Here is an 11,790-nt window from a genome sequence, read left to right as displayed (position 1 = left end):
TTCGGATTACATAAATTGTAAGGATATGCGGTGACGGGGAATTTCGATAAATAGGTATTTGAAAATTGCTTTCCTGTCACTATCTTGAAGATGCCTCCCCGATGATAGCATAGGCATAGGCGAAAAAGACAACATGCATTTCGCACCTTTAATGCCTAACAAAAATAGACAAAATCGACGTTTCGTCGTCCCATTTTCCGCACCTCAAAACTGAACCGATTTTGTTATTTATTAAAATCATCAGATTAGAATGATATTTTCCGTATCGGAGCTTTTTGTATTTTAAAAAATAGTTATCATATTTGTATACCGTGCGCCCGAAGACCGCATATAAAACTGGCCGTTTTTAGGGGTTTTTTATGGTTCTAGTTCCCATAATAAACTATTTATCAATAAAGCAAAACTGTTGAGACAAACCGATGATAAATATTTATAGTGCCATAACCCAGGGTGAAAATACGGAATACGTAAGTGTGAAGAAAAGTCAGACCACGTTTCCTCTCAAGATAAAACATTTTAAAGTCTAATTACAAAGTTTGCTTTATAATGCTTTTATGTAACCAAAGAAACTGGTTCGGATTTTTAAAATAAAACCATTGACCTATTAGTACACATAGAAGCACCCCGAGCTCTCTAAAATTATGACATTTAGCTCATGCCCAAACGCTCTGTCATGGCCAACGCGTATTTAGTTGTTCTTTGACCGCCAGCCGGTTTTGACATGAGCTTGATATTTCATTTGAAACCCAAATGCCTGATTGTGCATGAAAGCGTGTAAAAACTATTCGGAAGGAACTTTTTGTTTACAAGTAGGCATCTAAGTACTTGTTTGTGATTGAATTCCAAATCTAAAAATAATTGATATACAAATATTGAATTTAAGTTAGTACCTAAGTACTTATATATGTTTGAATTCCAAAACATTAAATAATCAATTTTAAAATGTAGAATTATATTTGTAAATGTCAAACTGTGCCCTTCTCACCTGTTGGTGTTGGAATGCACTTTAATTTGGAATGCGATTACCAAAAAATGTATTGAATGTCCGTTAATTTTATTTTAGTGTTACAAAATATCCATAAAAATACATAAATGTGTAGAAATTATAAGGAATTTAAGGAAATAATCTAATTGGGATCCATGAAAAACGAATGTTGTTTGTAAATATTCAAAAACAAACTTTTTTATACTAAAAAAAACATTCTTCCAATTTTTTTGTCTATGCATCCTCGGTGAATGCAGCCCAGCAGAATGCAGGTAAATGATGAAAAAAACATTTAGCCTCCTTGCTTTTTTTCTACTTAATAAGTTAAAGATTTTAAGAGCAATAAATATGGTAATGGCAAAGATCTACATTTCGATGAAAACGGCACGTAAATGGGTCCAGTAGTTATTCAGTATATCGAGGATACACATACAAACATTGTTATTCATATATATATATATGTATATATAAGATAGCGTTATTTTGATATGAGGTCAAAATAACTGACACCTAATTAATCATTCATCACGTCAATACAAGTCAATCAATTTAAACACGAGTAAATATGCATGTTGAATTAACTATCTTACATGCATAAAGACGATGTTTTTAATCGGGTTTCTAAACTATAAAAAGCAAAGGTGCATATTTTAAAGCGATAAAATTACTTTAAATAAATTTTATCATGAAGCTTCATTCCTTTATTTTATAAACTGCTACAATTTTTACATAAGTAATATTGACGGGATTGTACAACAACGACGCAAGTGATTTTCTTCAATGTTAATTTTTTTTTAGCACTTTATGTCACAACTTAGTAAGTACAAAAGTATACCATTTGATACTTGGGTTGGTTATATAAATATATTTTTTTAACCGGGAAAAAAGCCTTCATTTTTACTTTTTCAATATCAAATATAAAAAATAGTCAATGTCGCATTTTTCGTACATCCGTCGTTGTTCTACGATCCCGAAGAATATATTTAGGCAAAAAATACCAAAAAAGCGTAACGAAATATTTATTTTATTTATTTAACTTTTTGTACATAATGTTATTTGTACATTGGCGGGCTTATTACCAAATGGCAATTTCTTCCACCCAACCAATAAAATAAAAGTTTTTTTTTTATAATCTAAGTTACAGAACATATTCAATAGAAAAAAAAAGATTAAAAAGCTAAAGATATAAAAATAGAAATAAACGTATTTGTTTATAAATTACCTTAAATCAAAACTATTGCTCAATGGGAAAAAGGAAAAAAGAGGAAAGAGGGAAAAGGAAAGGAGGAGAGATTAAATACACACCGAAAAGCGGCAACCCTTGTGCTTGGTGTGGGAGGAATAATTTTCCCTTTTTGCTTAAATACTTAAATGGATAGGTATTGCGTTGACTAGATTATTTATTAATGAATTTGAGTGGTCTCGGTCATCAGCTAGCCAAAACATTGCATTAAATTTGTAGATGAATAATGTTCAAATAACATCGTATGTTCCTTATTTTCTAACATAAGTATTGCTATTTGAAAATGGCCCTAAAAGGAAAATCTTTAGCTAAATCATAAAACTACAAATTTTCAAATAATCATCCATCACAGGTAGTACGTCTGGTAATTTACACAGCATATGACATGTCATTTATATTTGCTATCATTTCCATATTCCTTCATAATGAGGTTCCTTTTTATGGATATCTTTCATTTTTTAGAATTGTACTTTCAAGCATAAAAAACCAGCTTCGTAATATTAATGGAAGCTACAAAATTTTAAACCAAAAATGCAGAATTTAAGTTCGAGCGAGTCAGATTTGAACTTTCAACTTAAAATAAAAAATCTAAAAAAGCAATTCCTCAAGTTTCTGGGTAATTTTAAAAACTGCGCTAGACTCTAAGCTTTACTAATAATAAAAAAAAAATAGAACTTAAAAAGCTACTATTCGCTAAAATGAGCCTTTAAAGATACTGAGGCGGAAAATTCCTCGGTCATTCTCACTTTGTGTCTACTGCTACTCGTGTCGCCATTTTACCTGTAACAGTTATTTTTTGTCAGTTTACTTAATTTTTATCATAATTATCCTTAGGATTTTTCCACCTCAGTATCTTTAAAGGCTGAAATCAGCAAATAATAGTCCATTACTTTATACTTTTTTGTAGTACCTATTATGAAAGCATAGAGTCGAGCGCAATTTTTAAAGTTACTCATAAACTAAGGAATTGCCTTTTTAGATTTTTAGTTTTAAGTTGAAAATTCAAGTCTGAATCGCTCGAATTAAATTCTGAATTTTAGGTTAAAACTATTGCAGCTTTTATTTAAACGAAAACGAAACGCTACGAAAAAAAACTACTAGAAATTAAAAAAAAAAACAAAAACCGATCCGGTCGAAAATTTTCAAAACCCCATTTAAAAAATCATAACTCGAAAACTACGCAAAATTGCTGAACGTACATGGAGGTGATTCGGATACCACTTCTCACTTCTTTGGCCACCCGTATAACTGTTAAATACTACTGATCAAACAACCGGCCTTATTGTTTTCTTACAATTTTTTGTTTCTGATGTCTCGGGATTTTGGCGGCCATCTTCAGTTCCGTAGCTATAGTCATGGTCTCCCTTGTGGTGAGGAGTGGAAGGATCCTGCCCTATGCAGCATGACTGCCACCGGAACTTCTCAGCGTTCCGCTTCTGCCCGTTTACCAGAACATTTCCCGTGACGCCCTTGGTTCTAGGAAAAACAAAAAGAATAAGAAATATTTTTTTTTATTTTTCCAAATCTAGAAATAGGGCACACACACGTGCTATAATTATAACAATCCACATATTGTCGGGATCGTAGAATAACGACGAATGTGCGATAAATGCGACATTGACTTTCTTTTATATTTGATATTTTTATTTATTTATTTATACTTTTACATTGTTTGTATTCTTTTTTATACAGAATAATGTTCCCTCACTGGGGTGTCGCGTGCCAAAGGAAATATTTTACAAAATGTGAAACATGCCTTAATTAGTTATTTAACAAATTAACATAATAATAATAATAAAAAAAACGTAGTTAATCCAATTAACCTAATAATCATTAACATGATAAACAATATAAAATAAATAATCATAAAAAACATAACCAATTTATATGGACCAATAGACCAAATTTCATAAACAGGACACACATTTTACCTCTTTGGCTTGATCCACTCATCGATCCGTGTGCAACCCACCTCCATTATCCATTTTCTTAATAGCAATTTTATATTGTGAGAACTTACTAATTGTCCTTATAGGTAATGGAAGTAGATTGTACACTTTAACCAAATAGTAGACCAATCCTGTTTGACCGAAGGTTGTATTTATTTCTTTATTTTTTTGCAGCATCAGGGTGGAGTATCTAGTAACTCTTGTATTTGTAACGAAAGGTGTGAAGGCTTTTTTTCAGATTTGAAAAAAAAAATACAACTAACCCAAATATAAAAAGGTGTAAATATGTTTGTACTTATTAAGTTGTGACATAAAGTGTCAAAAAAAATCATTAAACCGCTGTCACGTAAGTTGAAAAAAATCACATGCGTCGTTGTTCTACGATCCCGACGATAATTCAATTTATATATATTTATTCATTCAAAAATTACACTAGTTTAAATATTAATGAACTTATTAAAGCTTTTAGGCTATGCCCGTGTCAAGCCACAATAAAAATACATAGTAAAATGAATTAGATGAAATTATAATGACATGTGACGCAATAGATAAAATCTAGAATAAAGGTATAAGTAATAAATAATGAAATTCCAAAGAATACATGCAAAAAGGATAATCAGAAATAATTTTAAAATATAAATTATAAAAATTAAGAATCACACATAATCAAATATACAAAATAATGGTATCATTAAAATCAACAAAATATTAGTAAAATATAGTAGTATTTAAAAAAACAAAATACGAGTATCATTGAAATCAACAGAAAAAGAATATATATATAAAAACATAATTGAAGTAATAATTGAGATATGTTTTTTAAAAACAGTCAAACTATAATAAGAAATATAAGAAATAGGAGCAATAAATCATATGCCAAATAATAGTACGTACTAAATTAATTATACAAAAATACATAGTGAAAAAACATAAAAATATCAAGATATATAAAAAGGTAATAAAAGTAAAGTATGGAAGGAAAGCAGATTTGTAAATTTTTGCTAAATGCTAATCTCCAACTTAAAAAAAAATTGACAACCTCGTCCCGTTCTAAGTTGCTTAAAACAAATTCCTAATCTTCTGTTTGAATTTTGATATGTTTTTTCAGTATGGGAGTCTGATTTTCATCTTTTCTCTGATATTGTGATCATGTTCATGTTGGCTTTGATATATTTTTTTTAGTCAGTGTTACATATGGCAATGCACACTCCAAGCAGTCTTACGATTCAGGTGCCAGTCCAGGAGCATTAAATAGTGTAGGGTCTTGTCAGGAATCGAACCCGGGACTTCAAGCACGGTATGCGCCAAATACAATACGATGCGAATTTTCCACCACCAGATCTCCTTTTTTACGATTAAAGGATACATGAGATAAGTCGAGTCGAAAAGACTCCTCCAGGATTCTGGGTCTATTTCACACACAGATCTGTATTTTCATCTGCCTTGCACGGGCAGGTAGAAGCTTGCCTACTACATACCGCACACCGCATCTGAGAACTTAGTCTCCTTGGCGAGGCCCACGTACACGGAAATTTGCTCGTTGTAAAACGAGAAAAGATGCCCGAAGGATCTCTCTGAAATCTGGTAGCCTTAGCATCTTTGTGCTGAAAAAAGTATTGTAAAAGTACTTTTTCAATACAATACTTTGTAAGTATTGTATTGAAAAAAGAGGGAAGTGAATTCTTCACTGACTGGAATTAAATTGATTGACGGGCAGTTAGTAGCAAAATATTTTTTTATATTTAAGATTTTTTATATATAAAATAGTTAAATTCAAACGCTTCAATGGTCATTATATTTACACAAAACCACAGATAAACGCAAAAAATATTGGTGGAAAACAGAAATAAATCAAGCAAATAATTTTTTTGAATATTTTTTTTGGTGAGCTCAAAAAATGTGTGCTTGGTAACTCAATTGATTAGTAAAATAAAACCACGTAGGTAATTAATAAGCTTTGAAAATGAATTAATCGTAGTTTATTGCTTAATATTACATAACATAAAAACGTGCATAAAAAGACATTTATAAATGACGGATATTATTAAAATATTATCTTTTATGTAATTCATTTTGATAAAGCTGTCTACAGCCATAAGGTGTTTGCAAGTGAAAAAAAAACAGTTAGTTACAAATAAATAACAATTTCAGTTGTCGACCTCGTGGTGTAATGGTCAGCGCATTTGCCTACCATGCTAGAGGTCTTGGGTTCGATTCCCGACATGGTGATATAAAATATGATTTAAAAGGGTGTTTTTACACTAAATTATTTCATAGTCCTAGACTGGTGCCTGAAGCGTAAGAATAATCACTGATCACCTTACCTTAATGTAACAAAAATGATCAAGATACGTTGCGATTGTACCAATGCAGTTCCCTATGCACCATTAGGTGGCGGAAAGGGAATGATGATGATGAAATAACAATTCTAAATGTTATTTAATACTTGTAGATAACTACTTACCGACTTTTCTAGTCTATCGGTTTCGAGACGCACCCGTCTCTTCGTCAGGACACCAATCAAACTAACATGCAAACCCTTATACCTCTCCTCCCTCCCCCCATTTATCCTCCCTCTTTTTTCAACTTTTTCTCCCACAACATAAAATATTTTTATTAAATTATCAGTGTATGTAAGGGTATTGAATGCTTATTAAAATGCATTTTGTGATGGTTATATATTTTTTGCAACAACTATGGTAAAGGTGTATAATGGGTTTTGAATGCTGATTTAATTGGTGTCCTGACAAAGAGACGGGTGCGTCTCGTAACCGGAAGATATAGGGAAGTCGTTAAGTGGTTATATACACATATTGTAGACTAAGCCAACTGGTCCAAGAAGAATATTTTTTTTTTCTTTTGTAAATTAAAAAAAAAAAAAATTTCATAAATTCTGTACAGATCTACATTTAAGCATCTAGTAAATGTTATCACTGTAACTCTCCAAAATAACGAGACTAACTCTTGTGCTTGGAAAGTGACTTACACTCTTATAGTTGTTTATTTATTACAGTTTATATAATTTTAAATATACGAGTAAATGAGAAAAAATATAAAAACATAGGATATATAAAGAAAAAAACATAAAACAATAATACATTCATACTAAATAAAATTTAATGTAGTTTTTACACGTGTTCAAAAAATTTCTTTAGATTTACTTTAAATTTATTTATTGATATAATATTTTGAATAGCACATTGATAAGTATTTTCAGGCGTTTCCTCGTAGATGAAATAATTCGAATGAATCTCAGCCGAATCAATAAAGGTTTTTGTTATTTTATTTTGAAAAAAAAAAACAGATGGAAGAATTAATGAAATATGGACGTTAAAAAATAGGTGGAATGGTGAATGTAACACGGTGTGTTAAGTGATCATTTAAAACAATCAATGACATTAACATATTACAACAGAGATAAAGAACATTTAAGAGAACGTAATATAGAAGTCTAGGCATCTACAGGGCTTATGATCTGTCAATGGCTGGTTTAAGTGGCCACTTTACACACTGTGTAAAATTCACCATTCTGAACCATTGAACCATTGAAACCATTGAAACCATTGAAAAAATAACATTTTCAGGCGTTGCCTAGTATGTAGGTGAAATAATTCAATTTGATGAATCCTACCCGCATCAATAAAGTTTCAGTTCTTTAACTCCGCAAACATTAAAAGATGAAAGAATTGAAAGAATATAAATGTTCAAATATGGGCAGAATGGTGAATGTTACACAGTGTGTAAAGTGGCCACTTAAACCAGCCATTGACAGGTCATAAGGCCCTTAGATGCCTAGACTTCTATATTACCTTCTCTTAAATATTCTTCATCTCTGTTGTAATATGTTAATATAAACAGCTCCCCAGGGAGTTGAATCCAGTCCTCGTCTACAAAAATTTGGTCAAACTCAAAATATTGTTGAATCAATGACATGTCTTAAGCAGTGCAAATGCCAAGACTTCCATATTCCTTGAATATAATGTTCTTAGTTTTTACGGTTTTATGTGACTTTGTCAAAGAATTACTATTCTTATTTGGTAAATTAACTAGTTCTTTATTAATTGAGTATTATTAAAATTATTATAATAATATTATATTATGAACGCCCAGGGGGCTTTTATATGAATGGTACAAAATAAAATTCAAACGTTTCATGGTATAATAAGTCCATATACAGGTCTAATAAATATGTATCTAGTAAACAGTTTTTTAAATGTTGTTATTATTTTTAAAGTATCGAATTTCAATGTGCTAAATTAAGGTTAAAGATTGACATAAAAGTAGACAGGTACGTAATTGAATGTTTTTCAAAAATTACAACAGTTTTAGGCAAAAAGCTGAAGTATACCTACAGTAGGTATTATTTAAAAATAAGTAAGTAAAATACAAAAAGTCAAAGTGATTTTTATAGCATTCGAATAATGTTTTAAAGTTACTTTGATTGTATCGCCGCGAGCATTTTTAATCTAAAAACTGACAATGGAAAACGAAACACATCAATTTCTCCATTCTAGTTTCCAAGCCGGTGTAGTCTAAGGATTGGAGAATTTCCAATATAATTATGTCTTCCAGACGCCACAACAAAGGTGCACTGCATTCTTGTACATCTATTTAGTACTTTGATATATCAGTCTCGTAAATGGTAATATTATTAATTTAAATTTATTTCAACAGAGAGGGAAAAATTTTTGAGAAGGGAATATGGAAGTCTAGGCATTTACAGGGCTTATGACCTGGTTGAAATAAATTTAAATATGAACAACTCCCTAGGGAGGAAATCCAGCCAGTCTGCAAGCATTTGGACATAATCAAACATTGTAGTAATATTATTAAGCTTACTTGTAGCCTGCCAGGATGTTGAGAAGTGAAGTTTTTCCAGCTCCTGAGGGTCCAAGTATGGCAGACAGTCTTCCGGAGTAGAATGTTCCAGATACATCGTTGAGAATTATTTTATCTTTTTTTTCTAGAAAGACAGAAAGAAATAAAGAAAGAAAAAAACAATAATTTCTTATCGACCTCATTGGAAATTGAAATCGAACTCCGAGACTTCCCGCAGTGCGATTCTGAATACTCTCTAGGCCCTCTAGTTGATCTAAAGAGTAGACAGCGGATCCCAAGAGCGTTCAGAATCGCACTGCTGACTGCTAGCAACGCATTAAATAATTAAATAGATACTTACTGATATTGCATGTAACTCTGCTAATGATATTCTGAAAACTTAAGTTAAGGGGTGTGCTGTTAAACCGCGTCACATTTACTTCCTTCAAGCTCTCTTTCTGCTCTTCCATCGTGAGGACTTTGTTGCCTGTAAAAAATAAAACTGTAATTAGGTTTTTGAAAGAATTTATTGAGAGATAAAATCTAATAAGAGATATGATAGTATTTTAGAAATGTACGCCGATAAAGAGATCACGTACACGCATAGTACTGTGCAAATGAATTATAACAAAATATTTTAAATGAACGGTTTTTCGGTCACTAATTCAGTTTGTTTTAAAGCTGGAAACTTTTTTTTTAACTGTCAGTAAATTGGACATGTGTCAAATGGATACATTTTCTTTGTACACAAGAAGTTGTTTTTCATTATGAACATTAGATTTATTAAACGTAAGTGTTTTAATCTGTTGCCTAATTTGAAAGAGTTAAAAATATGGATATTTATTTTATTTTATTTTATTTTATTAGGTAATTCAACAAAGATACATACTAGAAAACATACAATTTAAAGCATTCGTCGAAATAATTTAACATGCATGCTTCAGTTATAGAATTACACAAAATAGATTTATGCGTTAAGTTGTAATACATATTTTTTAATATTTTTGTTTATACAGGATACAATGCAATAAAAAATAAGTTGTACGTGTGTACTTATTGAATAAGATTTATTCTTAAGAGATTATTCGCAAAAGCTGAGAGAGTATCATGAAAAATGACAATTTTATTGTTTCGGCAGTATATATTATATTCCCGACACATGCGGGCCATAGGTGTGTGGTATGTAGCATTATTTGAAAAACAAAGGCAGTTTAAATATTTCCCGATGGCTGAGTGTTCTCAATCCTGCATTTATTTGTATTTTATTTAGAAGGTAAGTATCTACTTTGTAGTTTAATATTTTATACAGAAATTTTATATCGAAAACAACGCGGCGTTTTATCAGAGAATTAAAATGAAAAAGAGTTAGAAGTTGCTCGTTATTTGAATTTGAACGTGGGTTAGAAATTTGGAACTTATACAAAAGGTACTTTAAGAACTTTTTTTGAACAGATTCTATTGAATTTATATGGTTTTGATATTGCGGACTCCATACACATGAGGTATACTCAAGATTACTGCGAATCAAACTCATATATAGACATATGACAGTTTTCGATTTTTTAAAGGGTTTGGTTACTCTCTTTAGGAACCCCAGTAGCTTAAGTGACTTGCGAGTTATGTAATCTATATGATGTTTAAAATTTAATTTTGTGTCAAAATAAACCCCGAGATCCTTAATAATGTTAACTCTACTTAATATTTGATCACTGCAAGAAAATGTATTATTACGCTTTCTGAGCACACTTCGTACTAGCAAATAGCGGAGTGTGGGATAAAAACCTATGAGTGCACTTGAAACAAAAAGTAAATAACCCTTTTTAAAAATGCTTTGGGGTTGCTTCTTCTATCATGCAAATGGACTACTTGTGTCAGTTGATGGAATGATAAAATTGAAACCACTAAATTGAAAGCCTATCAACAAGGTCTATCCTACTGGTAGAGGTATATTTTAACGAGATGCCACGCCTCGAAAAAAGTTTTTCACACAGAACCAAATTTCTTCACTGGGATGGCCAGATTACGGCACACTATAAATCCGATCAAAAACCACTGGGTCATCTGCAAAAAAAGGCAGTCTAAAATGAATTGTGTGGTGGTCCCGTAGCTGTTGTAGATCCACGGATCAGAGGTCCGAGGTTCGAACACCACTCTACCTCAACTTGATTTCCATTTCTAAAAGTGAGTTATTTACAACTCATTGAAAATGGCCACCATAATTGAAATATATGGATAAATTGTAAGAACGATAATATTTATTTTTATTTATTTAAAAAAAACTCCAACAAAAACCACTACAATTATTGCGGAAAATCGTGTTTGGTTTCACAATCATGGTGGAACAAAGGAATGGAAGCTACCAAAACCTGATAAGTTATATGCCCATAGGAGTAAAGGCCGTTGTCAAGGCAAAAGAAGGGCCCATCAATTATGAAAAAAATGAATGAGTGGTTTTAATGCTGTATTTTGTGTTTTTTTACTAATTGGGCAATTTTCGATGAAATGTACCCTGTGTTCCAATTTATTGGCACGGTACTGTTTTTGAAATACAGTTTAAGGACAGACCAGCGAAGTTTCTAAATAAAAATCATACATATTATTAAATTGAGTTACAACAAAAGGATGTGTTTATGTGTATTTGTATGAGAGTAAGTATAGTAAGTGTGATCGTATCGCAGCCAAAAATAAATAGTCTTAATTTATTTTTAAATAAATTAAGAGGCATGTAAAATATATCAATAGATGAAAAAAACATTATGGTTAGAGCAAGAACGATAGAAGAAAGAGTGTTGTGC

General features: G+C 31.2%; 1 protein-coding gene across 1 annotated transcript in view; it reads right to left on the bottom strand.

Moving 5' to 3' along the window:
* LOC148279848 (ATP-binding cassette subfamily G member 4-like) overlaps window positions 1–11,790 on the bottom strand; it is a 64,417-nt gene that overhangs the window by 14,540 nt on the left and 38,087 nt on the right. Inside the window, 4 exon segments of the mRNA XM_088229299.1 lie at window positions 3,523–3,616; window positions 3,618–3,704; window positions 9,017–9,140; window positions 9,357–9,482. Of these exon segments, the coding sequence (XP_088085425.1) occupies window positions 3,523–3,616; window positions 3,618–3,704; window positions 9,017–9,140; window positions 9,357–9,465 (414 nt within the window). The 5' untranslated portion in view covers window positions 9,466–9,482.

Source organism: Micrasema longulum, unplaced genomic scaffold, assembly GCF_059751315.1.
Source record: "Micrasema longulum isolate JH-2025_06_02 unplaced genomic scaffold, ASM5975131v1 h1tg000662l, whole genome shotgun sequence".
NCBI lineage: Eukaryota > Metazoa > Arthropoda > Insecta > Trichoptera > Brachycentridae > Micrasema > Micrasema longulum.
Note: the sequence above shows the minus strand (reverse complement) of the source record. Positions and strands in the feature narration are given on the sequence as shown.